Consider the following 12,911-nt stretch of genomic DNA (forward strand, 5'->3'; position numbering starts at 1 on the left):
CATTGTTGGAACTGATGTTTTTGAAAAGCTAATGAACTCAAAAAAAAAAAAAAAAAAATGAGAAGTGATTTCTCAGTAACATCAGTGCAGGAGGAGGACACAGTAAGTGTTATTTAAAATATACTATTGTATTTGGAGAAAGAAAGTGCACTGCTCTACTAACATATTTTTATTTATTTTCATATAGTATTTTTATTTATTTGTAAATCATTGTTTCTATTTAGATATTGTAGATATTTGTTAGTTGTTATTGTAGGCCTTTTTTGTGTGTGTGTTCATTGTAGTACCGTACTGTCTCTTTAAATGTGCTTTCAATTTGTACCTTTATTTTTTAGGTATACAACAATTGCAATAAAATGTGGACCAACTGGATGTTTCTAACTGTCCACTTTCTATTACATACTCAACAAATTTACCCACCATCAAGACTTTCTTTCTTTCTTTCTTTCTTGGTATGTGTATCTTTTGGTCATTTGATTTTCTACTTAAACAGAAATAAAAAGAAATGAGAAACAGTTTGATTTTAATGTTTTCATTTTATTTAAGAAATGGGAAACTAAAAAGTAGCTGGATTTTTTGTATTTTTGTTCATGGATAAAAAAATTGATTATGCTTTAATATTTGCTTTGAAAATTATATACAGTACAGTTTGGAAACATTACTTTTTTTTAATGTTTTTGAAAGAAGTTTCTTCTGCTCATCAAGCCTGCATTTATTTGATCAAAAATACAGAAAAAAATGTAATATTGTGAAATATTATTATATTATGTATATATAATATTATTCAAGGCTGCTGCATGTTTTTGACAAAACTTAATTGAATTTATTCAATGGCATTTTTATTTTTACCGCATGTGATCTACAATGATGAATAGGCCCATGATTTTTTGCCTACTCATTTTATTCTATGCCTATTTAAGAAAAAAACTCACAGGTAACATTTTTTCATTTGCTACTAGCAAGTAGTTTACTGCACTTCTCCGGTCTTCTAATCCTGATCCATACGTGCCATCCCGATAACAGCAGAAAGAGCTTCAGTTTCTGTAACGACTCAGAAATTAACTAGGCTCATGCATCACAGACACAGAACCAAGTCTATAGATAGCTCGAAATGTCTACTTTTAAACTAAACAATTTAAATAGAAAAATATATAATTTTATGTTTATGTAATTCATATGAAACCAATGAGAGGTGCAGTGTTTCCCATCTGAACTCATTATCTGTAATGTGGTAACACCCACTATATTCATATGGTCATCATCCACAGAATTTGTGAATTCAGTTCATAATTCCAAAGTATATTTTGGATTTAAGAATTACAGTAGACTAATTATGGTGAAAACTTAAAGGGATAGTTCACCCAAAAATCTAAATTGTGTCATTAATAACCTCAGTTTATCTTCGGAACACAGTTTAAGATATTTTAGATTTAGTCTGAGAGCTCTCAGTCCCTCCATTGAAGCTGTGTGTACGGTATACTGTCCATGTCCAGAAAGGTAAGAAAAACATCATCAAAGTAGTCCATGTGACATCAGAGGGTCCGTTAGAATTTTTTGAAGCATCGAAAATACATTTTGGTCCAAAAATAGCAAAACCTATGACTTTATTCAGCATTGTCTTCTCTTCCATGTCCTTTGTGAGAGGACAACACAGTGCGTTGTCTGTGTTCATCTTCAGTTCTCTCTTCACAGCAGTTCAGTCAGTGTACTGTTTTAGTAAATTAATTACTCCGGGATATTGGTTTGTTTTAACTCAGAGGGAGTGTCAACCACATTAAAAAAGTTAACAGCTTAAGTCATTTGTGGATTAATGCGTATTGGAGATGCGAACAGGTTAAAAATACAGTTCGATTTGGTGTACTGGTTCAAAAAGATCCGGTTACATCAAATGATTAGTTCGCGAACCGGATATCACAAACTGCTTTGTTTTGAACTCTCTCTCACAACAGACATGGAAGAGAAGACAATGCTAAATAGTTTTTGCTATTGTTGGACCAAAATCTATCTGACCCTCTGATGTCACATGGACTACTTTAATGATGTTTTTCTTACCTTTCTGGACATGGACAGTAGACCAGGGGTGCTCAACCCTGCTCCTGGCGATCGACTGTCCTACAAAGTTTAGCTCCAATCCTAATCAAACACACCTGAAGCAACTAATTAAGGTCTTCTGGCTCACTTAAAAATTTAAGGCAGGTGTGTTTGATTAGGGTTGGAGCCAATCTTTGCAGGACAGTCTATCGCCAGGAACAGGGTTGGGCACCCCTGCAGTAGACCATACACAAAGTTTCAATGGAGGGACTGAGAGCTCTCAGACTAAATCTAAAATATCTTAAACTGTGTTCTGAAGATAAACTGAGGACTTGGAACAACATGAGGGTGAGTTATTAATGACATAATTTAGATTTGTCGGTGAACTATCCCTTTAAGAAAAGATGATCTTGTAAGCCCACTAGCAAAGAATCTGCAGGATCAATAAACTCAGTTGAGTACTCTAAAAGAGGTGGGCGCCTAGTGGTTGCCTCCAATCGGTGCAGTACGAAAGTAATGAAAGAGGGGTTTCAGCTCCGCCCACACATTCAAAACATATTAAAGCATAATCTCATTTTTTTTACCCATGAACAAAAATCCTCGTTTCCCGTCTCTTAAAACGAAAATCAAACCGCTTATCATTTTTATTTATTTCTTTTTAAGTAAAAAATTGAATGACCTAAAGATGGACCTTTCTTTCCTTCTTATTTTGGTAATTTGATCAATTTTATATAGCCCGTTGACTACGTGACGCAGTTCTCGCGATACTTTAGTGAAGTCGCGTTTCCTGTCAGCAGTTGGTGGAGATCAGATTCGCTTTTTCAGAAGAGCTGATTGTTCTCTTCAAATTTTATAATTATTACTTTCTGTTTACCTCACGAGAGAACACCAGTAATTAGCTATTTTACAAACTATGCCCACGACACCGTAAAAAGGTAAGGATTTGTTTGATTCATAATCTAGACGTCTGTTGGGTTGTTGTTGTTTTGTTGGTTAGCTTCGGTGGCTAGCTAACGTTAGTAGTTTTTAACGTCCGCTGAGGTTTTTTGTGTGAAGATGAGTCCGCTGCCTAATAGCACACGAGACCCATAACAACACATTTAAGTTAATTATAAATCCCTGTTTAATTAATGAGTATGACGAAGTATGACAAATAGCGCTTTATGTTTATGTTGTCATTTAAGCGTTTGGACGGATGTCAGTCCTGTGGTTTTTAGATCAGATCACAAGACTTTTTGTAACCATTTTAAATAAATAATGTTATGAAATCTGGCTATTTACATATATTTTCCTCTGGCCTTAAAATTATTTGTACCCTCTGAAGCATGAACTAATAGTTTGCATAGGAAAAACTAAGTCTCTTTTTACTTCAGAACAACGCTGTAATTATTTTGAGCTTATATATAACGTGTATATATATATATATATAGGGTGGGTGTTGTTAATAGAACTTTACGGTAAACAGTAAAGCTTTAGAATAAACTACACATTAAACATTACACCAACATAAGTTCTTTTGAAATGTAGGATAATTTATGTTATGTGGTAATATTGAATAAATAGCATGTTTTAACTGTATTGTGTATAACTTTTCCTTTTAAAATGACTAACCTTCTAAAGTAAAGAATACAACAATTTCTCATTCTTTTTTCACTAAATGCTGTTTGTGCACTATAATATATAGAAGAAATGCTGAATTTCTTAAAATGTCATGATGAGAACAGGCATGTGAAATTATGGGAATGTGTCAAAAGTAAGTAATGTCATGGTGGATTGGTTGTAACATCACATCCATAATGGTTCAATTTTAAAAATTTATTTTTGTTGAACAAATTCCACCACACACATCAGAGGATTAAGCCACACTTGAAAATGATGTCAATATTAAATACTTAAAACATTTAGAAATGTTTTTATTGTGACTTAAGTCTCCAAAAATGTAATTTGAATCCCCCAAAACATTAATTAGCAAAGAAACATAACGTAAAAGTGACTGTTGTGTAAAAACAGTACAGTGGTTGTTAATTAATGACAGTATATCAGGTTATGAGTCTGCTAGTAGTTTTGAGGCACGACCAGCATCACATGTGTTGTGAAAAGTGTGTAAACACTGCAGATTACTCACACACTGCACAGGATGTTAAATGTAGCAATGAACTTCCTTGTAAATGTTTACTAAAACTACTGGTTTATCTACTTATTAGTCACTTAACCTACATATTTCAAAGGTTAACATTTTTTCTGGTTTTAGAGATTTTTAAGACCCTTGACTTTTAATTTTGTGCAGCAACAATGTTTTTTATTTACTACACTGACTTTTTTTTATCTATCTAGAGTAGAATATATGGTGCTTGGCACATTATGTAGGAATGAGAAACTAGCCAACGGGTTTATCAGAAGTCCTCAGCTATGCTATCTGCACAGGGCATGGGTGAGGAACAAAGGGGTGGTCTTTGTCTCTCTGTATTTGTTTATTTTCTTTTAAGGGACTTGTTTAAATGGACGACTATCTTAGGAATTTCCTGACTTCCTGAGCTTAAAAAAAAAAAAAAAAAACACACACACTGGGGCTGGGCCGAGGACAGAGGGAGTGGTGTTGTACACAAATGTCTGATTCATATCCCTTCTTAATGGTTGTCCAATAAGTTTTACATATTATGACACAAAGTATCTTTACCATTGTACAGTGATGTATCAGATAGTAATGCAATGGGATTTTGATATTTACCATGGTATTACTGTATGATTACTTCAATGATGAACAACCCAAAACCATGGTGGTACAATAGTGGTACTTTTTTTCATTTATGTTCTACTGGTGTGTGTGCACACAATGAGCCAGCAGTGTGAGAAACACCAGGCCCAGCCCCGTTTCTCCTGTGTGTTACACTTATGACATCCAGCTGAATTTCCCCAAGGCACTTCCCTGATCAACTGGAACAGAAGCCGTTGAATCACACCCTTCTCTCACTCTTGTGTGCTCACTCTCATCTACTGCCTTAATTTAATCTGCCACATTTCTTTTTGAGCGTCCGGCATAAACAATTATCATAAATGTGGTGTTGTGAATTACTACGTTAAAGGGTGTCTTTCGGAAAAGTTTATTGGTTTATTTTCTCCTTTTTTCCCTTTTATTTTTTACCACCAGTAATTATGTGCTTGTTTTACAATACACATACTAGTTATTTGTATGTGACAAAGGGTGGTATTTATGCTTGCTATATACACTGTAAAACAAATCTGCAAAATATACGGTAAAAAAAGGCAGCTGTGGTTGCCAGAATTATACAGTAAAAAATACGGTAACACCATTTTGGGTTTAACAGTTTTACCTTAAATTTACAGTGAAATACCGTAATTTAACTGATATAATGTTAATATACCAATTTATTGAAGTACTGAAATCAGTTTTGTTTCTTTGTAATACACTGGTAACCACCAAAAGCAGGTGGTTATGAGAAAGTCACATGATGACACAAAGCCCATCACAAGCAGCTTTTAAATAATAAGGTACATAGATACATAGTCATTCACACAAGCACTAAACACCATCATGGTGAGACTCGTTAAACTGAAATATGCAATAAACATTAATTTAACAACATTTATATGTAATATACAACCATAATAAAAATAACAGGTAAGAAACACAGAGAATGTCCATCACCTGCTTTCAAATGGAGCAGCACTTAATAGACAGAGCTGTAGTTCGCTGACAAGCTACGCAATATCGCGTTCATAATCGCAGGTGAATCGCATGTGTTTATGAACGCGATATTGCGTAGCTTGTCAGCGAACTACAGCTCTGTCTATTAAGTGCTGCTCAATTTGAAAGCAGGTGATGGACATTCTCTGTGTTTCTTACCTGTTATTTTTATTATGGTTGTATTATGGTTGTATGGTTGCGAACTACAGCTCTGTCTATTAGAAATTAGAAAAAAAAAACTTTGTGTTTTTGGTCAATATTTTTTATTTTATTTAAAGTTCTTAGTTATTTAATTATTTGGCTACTTATAGTTAATTATTTCAGTTTTAGTTATTTTAGTGCATCAAGTTAAACTAAAATGAAAATGATAAATGTTTGTTTCAAATGTCATTTCAGTCAATTTCTATTTTATTTCATTTTAATTTTTTAATGGTAAGTCTAACTATAATAACTGGTCACGGTTTTTCTACACAGTGATGTGAACAATCCTGACATTAGCTCTCTGTGGTGTTTTGGGAGCCAGTTCACCTTTATATTACAAATATAGTCTGTTCCTCTCAAGGGGTTCAATTATGACACTTGGTCTTGTCTTCAGAGGTGTTTTTTAAGGTTTCGCTCTTATTTATGCTTCCTGCAGTGGCCAGATGTATTAGATTGTCCAGGTGGAAATGAACATGCATGGTGCCAGTGGAGGCTGTGACCGATCCAGAGATCGACGTCGCTCCGGTGACCGCTCTCGGGACTCCTCACACGAGCGTGGAGAAGGCCAGCTCACACCCTGTATTCGCAACCTGACCTCACCCACACGCCAACACAACAGTGGTGAGAAAACAATTTTTATTGTTTAGGTCCGATGTGGCTCTTCATTTAAGTCCCATGGTTTGTCATCATCTTGTATACGTGTCATGTGTCCAGATCGTGAAGGCGGCTCATCACGGCCCAGCAGCCCCAGGCCTCAGAGGATCTCTCCCAGCAGCAGCAGCAGCAGCAGCAGTGGGGTGGCCAGCAGCCGCAACAGTAGCTTGTCCAGCTCGGAGGGAACATACAAGAGCATGGTCCCCGGTGAGATGGTCTTCATCTACGAGAACGTCAAAGATGGAGCCCGCAGCGTCCGCACATCAGAGAAGGTCACGCTTATTGTGGACAACACTCGCTTCGTTGTGGACCCCTCGATTTTCACCGCACAGCCCAACACCATGCTGGGCAGGTTAGGAGCAGACCAATCATCTTTCAAAGAGTTCTGTCTTGAAGGTGTCTGTTAAAAAAACATGTTCGGAAAATATTTGTGACCACATTTGTAGCGTTAATGCTAATCTGCCAGGTCTTATATTTTAAAATGTGATCTCAATGCATGTACGACACCTTACTTCTGGTTTTAAAATCAAATGTTAGACTTTTTATTAAGGCCTGCACAAATAAAATGAATACTTTTTGCTCATTCAGAACAAACCTGTAGTTTCCAAAGAAAACTGCATGTTTAAAAAAAATAAAACATTTCAGTATGTATTGAAATCGATTTACATACAACATGTGTCAGTGCATGCAACAAATTAGGTTGATCGACATTGTATTTTGATGATAATAATCCTTCAAGAGTTTTCACATTAAAACATGGAGTGCTCACATTTATGTAAATAATTGTTGCTGCTTGCATATTTAGTTTGGGCCATATCACGATTCCTGTTTCTCCATTACCAAATTTAAAGGGGTAGATCTCTCAAAAACAAAATTCTGTCATCATTTACTCATGCTCATGTTGTTCCAAAACCATACGACATTAATCTTCAAAAGATAAATTAAGAGGTTTCTGTCACCTCCTTTGGAAGCCCAAGTAGCCAAAACTTAAAGGGATAGTTCCCCAAAAAATTTTAATTATGTAATATTTGTGTTTTAAGGATTAAGTCTTATGGGTTTAGAATGACACGAGGATGAGAAATTGATTATGTAATTTTCATTTATGGGTGAACTATCCTTTTAAGATCTCTCAAAATAATAATGGAGCCTTTTGTTACACACTTTAATACTTTATTACCTTACATTTCATCAAACTGAATAGAAGACATTTTAAGATCATGCAAGAAAAAGGAATAAATGACATGAGGGAGAGCAGATGTTGACAGAACTAATCCAATAACCCATCTCAATTAGTTTTTTGTTTTTTTTCTGTAGAATGTTTGGATCTGGACGAGAGCACAATTTCACGCGGCCCAATGAGAAAGGAGAGTATGAGGTGGCAGAGGGCATCAGCTCTACTGTATTTAGGGCCATACTGGTAGGTCACTGTCACTAAAAATCTCACCTTCACTGTCTCACTGCACACATTAAAGGATTCATTTATTTTTGTACGGTTCTCTAAGGTCCACTTATAATGTTTTCCAAGATATGGTACATTAAAAAACAAAACAAAAAAAAAAGAATGGGAAAATAGAATGTAAAATATTCTGTCATGTTTTGACCCCCTCATCATGAAAACGCTGTTTGAAATGGTGTGTGGCGAATTTTAGACTTGAAAGTAAACACCCACTGGTATGATTGGCTAACATTGGTATGATTGCAGTTTTCCATAGATGGACGCCGCTGTGATTTAGGTTAAAAACGCATAAATACTCAGTTCATATCAAACAATCTGTAATAACAGAAAAGCAATAGTGACCACAGTTAGTATTAGTAATAAAAAGAGTTACACTTGTGTGGCACGGCATTACTGTCAGATCATATATATTCGACACCGCATCGTCTTTTAGTTTCAAACATTCTGAAAATCTTTGTCACTTTGTGCCTTGTTTGTAAACAAAACCACAGTAAAATGAAGTGAACACAGGATGAAGTTCTTACTGACTCTTTCTGGAACTTTGTTAAAAATAAAGTTCAGGCAGAAATGTAGACACAGACGTTGATCTTCTGCAGAGGCTGTGTTTAGCCAAACTATTACGTAATAAAATGGCACATTGCACAACCTGTCACTTGGCTTCAATAGAAGATGTTTCAGACTACGAGAAAGTTTTCCGTTTTGAAACCTACAGGATGTCTTTATAATACAGGGATCTCCATGTTAAAAGTGCATATGCAAAATGCATATACAGAATGATTAATTTTATATATGATTCCTGTGCCATGTTCTACCCGTGGTGCTTCTTGTCCCATGTGTAACCAACTTAAGAAGCTCAAGTCTATCACAAATCCTTAGCGTTGGTTTCAGGAAACATTAATTTGTTTCAAGGATATCCCAAATGGACTCATGTGTATGACAATGAATGGCAACATTTTAAACTTGTTAATTTGGAGACTGTGCACTGATGAATTCTAATAGCTGATTTGCATGGGAATATTAAAGTTTAAGACAGGTCTGTGTTTTAGTAACAAGCTTTCACTGTGGGCCGCTTCAGCTTGAGAACATCTCATAATGAGCTTTCAGCGACAGCTTTTAAATAATGCTGTTAAGTGCAGCATAAGTCTGTCATCAGCTTTGCTGTATATCCCGGTATAAATAATCCTTCACTGCAGTAAAATCTGATAAAATTAGATGAGTGCATTCAAACAATGATACTGACTAGTAATCCAGAGAGAGGATGTGTTGAGTGTGAGAGCTTAAACAGAGATGCATGCTATTTGAAGGAACGATTTGAATGCAATACAGTAATTACTGATTTTTGTGGAAGAAGGAATGAGAGGGAGAAGCTATATCAGCTTTGTGAGATATTTGGCTCTAACGTGTCATGGATGTATGGTCTACTTAATATATTTCGGACTTTAAAATGTTTATACTGATAAGCTAAAAAAATATTTTTATGTAATGGACAGTAACTGATAATGGCCAGTATTAAAGTTTCATGCTTCATTTTTGCATTAGTGCCAAAATAATACAAATTTGTAGTGCTGCAATTGAACTTGGGCATCACAGCATGATATGTAAGGTATGAAAATTGGATATTAATTATTATATTTGCTAAAAGTTGTTTGTTCAATTCTTAAGAGTTTTTAGAATTGAACCTGAAGTGAGTGATTGTTGTTTTGAGAGAGTGAATAAGTTAATTTAATTTTAATGAAATTTAATTGTAGTGTTAAGTCTAAAATAAAATAATCAGCACTTGCACAGTGCAGTGCACATGGATATGGCCTACATCCATGTGTTTTTAAGTGGTGTAGCTTCTGTAATAGCATCTTTTGTGTTGTCTGTTCTGTCTCTAACTGGCAGGATTACTATAAATCTGGGATAATCCGCTGTCCTGATGGAATCTCCATTCCTGAGCTGAGGGAAGCGTGCGACTATCTGTGCATCTCTTTTGATTACAGTACTATCAAGTGCCGAGACCTGAGTGAGTAATTCCTGAATACAAGAGACTCAAGTTAATGGAATAGTTCACTCGAAAATAAAAATTTGATGACAGTTTACTCATTTTCAGAGTTTGTTTGTTCATTGAAACTGATTCTAGAAATTTAGCTTTACATCACTGCTTCACAAATGGATCCTCTGCAGTGAATGGCAGTCCAAACCATCATTAGGGCATGTCAGAGGACTATTTTTCATTTTTAGTTCAAGTATTCCTTTAATCTTCTATCAGTGAACATGTCAGAACTGTGATCTGATAACTATCTGAGATGGTATTTTAACATTTGTTTTCTGCCTCATTTCACAAAATGCCAGATTTGCCTGCTTCGGTTTTCCTCAGGTTTTCAATTATTGACCCAGTTTGTTTCTTAAGGTGCCCTGATGCATGAACTGTCCAACGACGGCGCTCGGCGGCAGTTTGAGTTCTATCTGGAGGAGATGGTGCTTCCTCTGATGGTGGCAAGCGCTCAGAATGGAGAGCGGGAGTGTCACATCGTAGTGCTCACAGACGATGACGTGGTGGACTGGGACGAGGAGTACCCACCTCAGATGGGAGAGGAGTATTCACAAAGTAATCGCACACACCTTTCTGTAACATCTTAAGAACATTTTAGAAGTGTTTTTAGTGATGCACCGACATATGTTTCACTGAAAATCATTGAAACAATCAAATTCATTTCATAATCAACACTCAAATAAAAACAAAATAATGATAAGAATGAAAACAAGGCTGTGAGAGCAAGAAGTACAGTATGTCCAATGAACTGTACTGTCAAAAGTATGCAATCTAGCACCTTCGTGTTAAATTCAGTTTGCCATCTAACCTCACTAAGGCCTGTTGGATTCAGGTGTGCGACAAATAATGTTAAGTGAAATTTTTCTTGCTGCATCAACAGAAAAAAAACATTGATTGGGATTTAAGAATTCATATTGGTTCATCAAAATGAAGATTGATAGAAATTGAGAGATTGATATTGTCAACCTATTCCTAGTGTCCACATAGCTCACATTTTTACCTGTTGTTGTCTAACATGCCATTTCAGCCCTCCAAAACCATTTCAGGAGAATACTTTTGTTTGCCGAAATTTCAGTGCATCACTAGCGTCTTTGTCTTTGTGGTTACAGCAAATATATTAAAACAATTATGTTTTTTCCCCCTTTTAGTTATATACAGTACAAAACTGTATCGTTTCTTCAAGTACATTGAAAACCGTGACGTAGCCAAATCGGTTTTAAAAGAGCGAGGACTTAAGAAAATTAGACTTGGTATCGAAGGTAAGAATTCTTTGTTTTGCATGCTGCCTTTACAACATTATACGTATTTATTCGAACATGCAATCTAATTTTAATCATTCAAAGGGATAGTTCATGCAATCATTGCTTCAGTTCTCTGAAGTAGCAATGAATCAAATATGGCAGCAGATATCAGGCTTGACATTTGATCTGAAACATCAAATCTGAAAACCAAAGATGATTGTTACTGTCTTCGAATCTGATGTGATGTTGATATATCTACAAAGTAGGATGGCCGAAATGTAATGAAAGCCAGTGAGATGCACACAAATCTAATAAAATGAAATGTGAAATTACTTTACACAGCATTTATTCAAAATTCACTACACCATTTGAAAACACATTGAGAAAGCAGAGTCATTAGAACTGGGTCTAGACATAATGGCCAAATATTGGCTGATATATCAGTCTTCCTCCAGTCGAAAGGTGCCATATTTGATTTGAAAGCTACAAAAAATTGCAAGATTTTACATGATATTATGTAAATATAATGATAGATTTTGAGTATCAAATCTGCATCTGTAGGTTATCCAACATACAAAGAGAAAGTGAAAAAGCGTCCAGGCGGTAGGCCTGAAGTTATCTACAACTACGTCCAAAGACCCTTCATCCGCATGTCCTGGGAGAAGGAGGAAGGCAAGAGTCGACACGTGGACTTCCAGTGCGTGAAGAGCAAGTCTATCACGAATCTGGCAGCAGCCGCGGCAGACATTCCCCAGGACCAGCTTGTGGTAATGCATCCCGGACCACAAGTGGATGAACTGGACATTCTCCCCAACCACCCTCCTCCCGGCCCTCACTACAGCAACAACGAGCCTGACCCCGACGTCCCCTCGCCTGCCGTCTGAGAGCAGACGCCCCTTCACTGCATGCTGCAGCATGAACCAGAGTGACACTATAACCAGATTGCCTTCTGCACCTCCTCCACAGCCTTAGAGCCTCAACTGTCTAGTTACTGTATTTAAAAAAAAAAAAAAAACATCATGGACTTGGGATACTGGCTTGGGCAGTGCTCTCGTGTTTCGTATTCACTGTTCTCTCTCTTTTTTTATTTTATTTACTTGACCAAAGGAAATTTATTTTTGTTTGTTTGAAATGAAGTTAGCAACCTCACTTATTTTGGGCCTACAGTATTATATAAATATTATGACTATTGTTATTTTCCATTTTATTATATTTTACTTTTAATTTGGGTTTGGTGACACTTTTTTTTTTTTTTTTTTTTTTTTTTTTTGGGAAAGCTCTCCCCATGATCTCCTCAGAACTCTTGTGTCTCCTCAGGAGGTCCATTTGTCTGGTGAACGAATGGTGTGTTTTTCTTGGATCTACATTAATTTATCTGCTGAAGGTCCATCTGTTCAAATGCTTGAAAATCATTGTATTAATAAAGGTATATAATATAATGTACAGTGTTTGACATGAAGAGTAATTTTTGGTTGCTTTTGGTGTTTTGTTGATGGCAAAAATTTAAATATGATCAAAATCGTACCGTTACAGAATAGATGCAGAGAATCTGAGAAACAAAATACACTGTAATACAATGAGCTAGAG

The 12,911-nt window shown here is 35.9% G+C and overlaps 1 protein-coding gene across 1 annotated transcript; it reads left to right on the forward strand.

The window, feature by feature from the left end:
• Positions 1 to 2,798: 2,798 nt before the first annotated feature.
• Positions 2,799 to 12,767, forward strand: LOC128016513 (BTB/POZ domain-containing protein 10-like). The gene is made up of 8 exons (XM_052601062.1): positions 2,799 to 2,966; positions 6,375 to 6,559; positions 6,653 to 6,944; positions 7,907 to 8,009; positions 9,933 to 10,053; positions 10,441 to 10,638; positions 11,232 to 11,342; positions 11,886 to 12,767. The coding sequence occupies exons 2-8, from the start codon at positions 6,406 to 6,408 to the stop codon at positions 12,206 to 12,208; spliced, it is 1,302 nt and encodes a 433-aa protein (XP_052457022.1). The 5' UTR covers positions 2,799 to 2,966; positions 6,375 to 6,405; the 3' UTR covers positions 12,209 to 12,767.
• Positions 12,768 to 12,911: the final 144 nt, after the last annotated feature.

Source organism: Carassius gibelio, chromosome A7, assembly GCF_023724105.1.
Source record: "Carassius gibelio isolate Cgi1373 ecotype wild population from Czech Republic chromosome A7, carGib1.2-hapl.c, whole genome shotgun sequence".
In the NCBI taxonomy this organism is placed as follows: domain Eukaryota; kingdom Metazoa; phylum Chordata; class Actinopteri; order Cypriniformes; family Cyprinidae; genus Carassius; species Carassius gibelio.